The sequence below is a fragment of the Rhipicephalus microplus genome, chromosome 6 (assembly GCF_043290135.1).
Source record: "Rhipicephalus microplus isolate Deutch F79 chromosome 6, USDA_Rmic, whole genome shotgun sequence".
Classification (NCBI taxonomy): Eukaryota; Metazoa; Arthropoda; class Arachnida; order Ixodida; family Ixodidae; genus Rhipicephalus; species Rhipicephalus microplus.
Window position 1 is genome coordinate 146,941,145 of NC_134705.1, and position 5,601 is coordinate 146,946,745.

Here is a 5,601-nt window from a genome sequence, read left to right on the forward strand (position 1 = left end):
ACATGGAAGTGATGTACGGCATAATTTACGTCTGCCTAGGAGCATTGTGTTGATTTTAAAGTAACATATCAACCTTCCTCAATCGTGCTTAGCATATCATCGATTTACGCTGTACGTGAGATCTGGCTGTTTTTTTTTTGTTTAGACAAGCGAACTTGCATTGCATTTCGCACTTGACGAAGCCATCGCACCCTGCATCCACACATCGGATGTATCAGGGTATACAGAGAGACGCACGCGGTAGCGGCACTATAGAGGTTCGTCGTGGGGTACGCACCACGATACTTACACAATATGCGGACCCGTGGTGACAAAACTCGTGGAGCGCTGCAGTAATTCATGTTAGCAAGCGTTCAAATCACTTCAAACGACCATTAACGGGCGCCTCGGAGCTCTGTTCGCGTCACATGGCTAGTCGGCGATCACATTTTTTGTACACGGTGGTTCGTCACTGTCCGTTTATGTAATTAAAGGGCTTCGATACACGCAAGACGCGTGGCTTCGTACCAGCTGTGGGTTGGTGCGAAGCCATATATATATATATATATATATATTGTAATGATGACAAAGCGGCGATCGTGCTCGGCGCATACCTGGAAGAGAAGGAGGACGAGGAAGAGGAGGCAGAAAAAGAACAGCCGGCCTGCAGCAAAGGCGTTGTCTCTTTGTCTTATTTCTCCTCGTTACAATGGCGCAGTCGCGAACTACTGACCCCGATATCCCTGCGTCCACTACACTTCGAAGTGGACGAGTGCTCTCGAACTCCCCACCGATCACGGACGGCGTCCAAGCCTCCACGGCGGCACCGCATCATGACTGCAGCGAGGCCATTTCTCGAGGCTTCTCTCTGTTCGCCCAAGAGCTCAAGACATCCGGGTTTGGCTGCGCCTCTTTTGGATCGTTCAACGAGAACGAAATTCCATATTTTCATGGATTCAAGGATGACCCTACCAACTGGGTAAGCGTGATAAACTCGGTTGCCCTTAAATACTCGTGGAGCGACACGATTAAGAAGTCGGTCGCTGAAGGACGTTTGCGAGGATCTGCCCAAGCGTGGCATCGTTTCCAAGGCAGTACATACGCTACATGGCAAACATGGAGCGCGGCCCTGATATCCGCGTTTGCGCCGCTTCCGAGCGCTTACGACGACCGTTTCATGACCATGCGGTCACGCCGGCAAGGTGCAACCGAGGACGTCGCGACTTACATCTACGACAAGCTGGACCTTTTACAAGCTTGCGATATACAGTGGACCTCCTCCGCAGCCAGGCAGTACATCATCGACGGGATCCATGACTCGACGCACGCAGCCGTCTTGTCCGCCTACAACCACCCAGTCCACATCTCCACTTTCGTACGCCAGGCAATGGAGTTGCAGGACACGTCTCATCGCCGGGCGGCTGCAGTTGGCCCAAAGGAGTCAGCTTCACCGAGACGCGGATGCTATACGTGTGGCCGCATCGGGCATGGGTATAAAAGCTGCCCACAAAGCCAACCTCAAGCGATGCAATATCAATCACGCCCACTTCCAACCCTCAAGGTCCGCGTCGACGGCATCGGAGAACTGACAGCTCTCGTTGATACCGGAGCTCAACGTACGGCGTTGCTTCGCCGCCACGCCTCCGAACCTCTCCAGCCTTGGACTGAGCCACCACTGCGGGGTCTCGGTGGCGACGTACTACCGGTCGGTGCCCTAAACCTGCAACTCAACACCGAGGCCGGCAGCAAGTTTTTGTCCTCGGTGCCCGTCTTCGACGACCTGCCCACAGACATGGTTTTAGGGGCCGACTACCTGCTCTCCGGGGAAGTGCGCCTCACGGTGGAAGGAAGTACCGTCAACCTCCATCCTGTGGCTCCAAGTGTGCCTCCGGCGCAATCCCAAGGTGAGCTGACGACGCCACTTACACTTCCCGCAATACTCGAGAGGCACGCATCGCTCTTCGCTGATACTACTACTCAGCTTCCCGGAACTAGCGTGCTAGTGCACCATATTACTACCGACAATCATCCGCCGGTGTCCATACCGTTACGTAGATATGCCGAACGAGAGCGGATATTAATTGACCAGCAGGTGCAAGAAATGCTTGCCGCAAGCATAATCAGGCCATCTTCTAGCCCGTGGGCAGCACCTGTTGTCCTAGTCCGTAAAAAGGACGGCAATCTCCGATTCTGTGTTGACTACCGAGAGCTGAACAAGCACACCATACCAGACTCGTACCCGCTGCCACGCATTGACGACGCTATTGACGCCGTACGAAAAGCGAGGTTCTTTTCGTCGCTAGATTTAAAAGCAGGGTATTGGCAGATCAACGTGGCTGAAGAAGATAAGTTTAAGACGGCCTTCCGAACACCATCTGGCTTGTACGAGTTTAATCGGATGCCGTTCGGTCTGCGAACTGCTCCAAGCACCTTTCAGCGTGCCATGAACACAGTGTTAGGCACACTGATAGACCGTGCCTGCGTCGTGTACCTCGATGACGTTCTAGTCATCGGGGAAACAGAAAAACAACATCTACAAAATCTCGACACGGTTCTGCAGAGGCTACACAACACCGGCTTTCGACTTAACCGCGAGAAGTGCCAGTTTGGGTTGACGACAATATCTTATCTTGGTTATCAGATATCTCATAATGGCGTACGACCCTTGCCTGAACGCATAGACGCCGTTGCCAAATACCCTGCACCAACATCTATAAAACAGCTCCAGGTATTCCTAGGAATGGCGTCATACTTGCGCAAGTTTGTACCGAGCTTTGCGTCAACTGCTGCTCCACTCACGGACTTACTGAAGAAAAACGCCCAATTTCAGTGGGGTCCTTTGCAGGATAACGCCTTCCAAACCCTCAAACACCAGCTTACACATAGCCCGGTGCTCTGCCACTTTAATGAAGATTGGATGACAGAAGTCCATACTGATGCGAGTCAGATTGGCCTGGGGGCGGTTTTACTTCAACGTGACTCGAGTGGGCGTGGGCACGTCATCTGCTACGCCAGTCGTAAACTATCGGACGCAGAACGGCATTATCATTCGAATGAACTGGAGTGTTTGGCTGTAGTATGGAGTGTGGATGAAAAGTTCCGCCACTACTTGTTTGGCCGACACTTCACGGTAGTAACAGACAACTCCGCGATTGCGTGGATGTTCCAGAAGCAGCACCTCAAGCACAAGTTTGCCCGATGGATTGTTCGGCTCCAAGACTATACGTACGACATCCGTCACCGTGCTGGAGCACAAAATCAGCTTGCGGACGCTTTATCGCGAAATCCGATCGAGGAATTCTCCACACGAAATCGAGAAACCTGGATCCTGTTTTCGCAACAGGACGTGACCAAGGCTCAGCAAGCCGATGGAAGACTCGCATCCGTTATAGACTCCATTGGCGATGCGGGACGCAATGCCAAGTTTGTCTTACGTAATGGAACGCTGTATCGGCGTCACTGGGCCGATAAAAGCACCGAGTGTCATCTCCTGGTCATTCCTGACACCTTAAGATCGAGCGTACTACGCGCCATCCATGACACTCCCGAGGGAGGCCATGTTGGCTACAGAGCCACCTTACGCAAGGCACAAGAACGTTTTTGGTGGCCGAAAATGGATAAAAGCGTGCGTTCATACGTTGCCAGTTGCGAGATTTGTCAGCAACACAAACGACGTCCTGGAGCTCGACATGGACTTCTTACGCCGATCAAGCCTCCAGAGACAATTTTCCACACGTTGGGCATAGATCACATCGGGCCTCTTCCAATGACGACAGCGGGCAATCGTTACATTATACTCGCTGTGGACTACTTGTCCAAGTTCGTAGAGGTCGCGGCCGTGCCTTCGCTTGCTGCTAGCCATGTCATCCGATTCCTGAAAGATCGCTTCGAATGGCGACACGGTCTTCCTAACAAGTTGATCTCAGACCGGTCGACCACCTTTCGCAGTCGCGAGCTCCGCACTTACCTACAACAAGCTGGAGTGGACCATCACTTCGCGTCGGCATACCATCCACAGGCGAACGGACTGACCGAAAGGTCGAACCAGACTATCCAGGCTAGACTCGCACCGTACTGTAAGAATCACAAACGAGGTGAGGCCGACTGGGATGATCATCTCCAAGCAGCTGCGTACGCAGTGAACACGGCGGCACACAGCTCCACAGGAATTTGCCCCTACGAGATTGTCTATGGTCAGCTCCCGCAACTGAATGCTACGTTCGGTTTGGACACTCCCGTTAAAGTAGGGCGTTCCGCTGCACGCCAGACACTTTGTCGCGATATCCGTGTGGAGGCGCGTAGGAGGATTGTGCATGCTCAACAGGCACAAAAGCGATACTACGACCGACGCCACCGTCCCGCGCCGAAATACAGTGTAGGTGATGAGGTGTGGCTACAGCGAGGTGCGCCATCGTCTTCAAACAAACTGCACCCAAAGTACGACGGCCCTTACATTATTTCTGAGCGCTTGGGAGATAACACTTGGCGAGTACGATCCACAGCTTCTGATACGCGCAGAGACAAGAGAAAACGGAATAACTTTACGGTGCATGTGTCGCGGATGAAGAACTGCATACGGCGGCAAACGTGACATTGGTTTGTGTTTTTCTTACAGGAGTAGACCAGCTGCAGCGTGGCCGAGTGTAATGATGACAAAGCGGCGATCGTGCTCGGCGCATACCTGGAAGAGAAGGAGGACGAGGAAGAGGAGGCAGAAAAAGAACAGCCGGCCTGCAGCAAAGGCGTTGTCTCTTTGTCTTATTTCTCCTCGTTACAATATATATATATATATATATATATATATATATATATACATACATATATATATATATATATATATATATATATATATATATATATATATATATATATATATATATATATATATATATATATAGTTTCTAGGCACTTCACGCGTCTCGCGGAGTGGTGTTGTGAAGATCAGCAGTATGTATGTGTTATCGGAAGCTCTGCATCATCGGCGATGGCCTTCGATATTATGGAAAGGAGAACAGGCCAACGCGGGCAGTGTTAATACTGTAGTTCAATATGGGTTATCACCAACGTTCCCCGTCCTCCACTCCTCCCGCCTTTGTCGATTGCCTCCACGCTCCAAAAAAGGTTAGGGATCTTCAGGCTCCACAAACACCAACACACACTTTATGCGACTGTGGGGAAATTGTGGAAGAGAAAGAGCTGTTAAGCCTACAAAGTTTTTTTTTTGGGCCGAAGAACGATTTTCGAAAAGTGTGCGAGTGAGTTCCTTAAGCCCAAACCACATAAGCGCGAAAATGCACACGACAGCGACGAGCGACGCGATGTAGATCGTCTTCGCGGAATCAGTCGCTAGCGCAGGCAAACCTCATTCACGCGACGTCTTCGGCGAGCGAATTCCACTGTTGCTGGCATGAGGCCGTCAACTCGCACCAAGAAAACCGCGTAGCGAGCGGTTGCCAATTTAAAAATAAGATATATTGTTGTGTAATGGAACGGAAAGTGTTTATTAATGCCTTGCAGCACTTTTTTATATGCACATGCGTAATAAACATTGCCTTATTTTTTGTTGCGCCCACGTGACTTGGGCAGGGTCACGTGCAGTGGATTCTTGGCGAGTTGTAAGAA

General features: G+C 51.1%; 1 protein-coding gene across 1 annotated transcript; it reads left to right on the plus strand.

Moving 5' to 3' along the window:
* The first annotated feature begins 565 nt into the window (after positions 1-565).
* LOC142765598 (uncharacterized) lies at positions 566-4,771 on the plus strand. The gene is made up of 2 exons (XM_075866846.1): positions 566-1,883; positions 4,595-4,771. Exons 1-2 carry the CDS (start codon positions 689-691, stop codon positions 4,624-4,626), a joined length of 1,227 nt encoding a protein of 408 aa, XP_075722961.1. The 5' UTR covers positions 566-688; the 3' UTR covers positions 4,627-4,771.
* The last annotated feature ends 830 nt before the right edge of the window (positions 4,772-5,601 follow it).

Bases quoted from the DNA above. Each gene is read 5' to 3' on its own strand.
- LOC142765598 (XM_075866846.1), top strand. From the start codon at position 689: ATGGCGCAGTCGCGAACTACTGACCCCGATATCCCTGCGTCCACTACA. The intron at 1,884-4,594 runs GTGAGCTGACGA...TTTTTCTTACAG, and splicing joins GCCTCCGGCGCAATCCCAAG to GAGTAGACCAGCTGCAGCGT.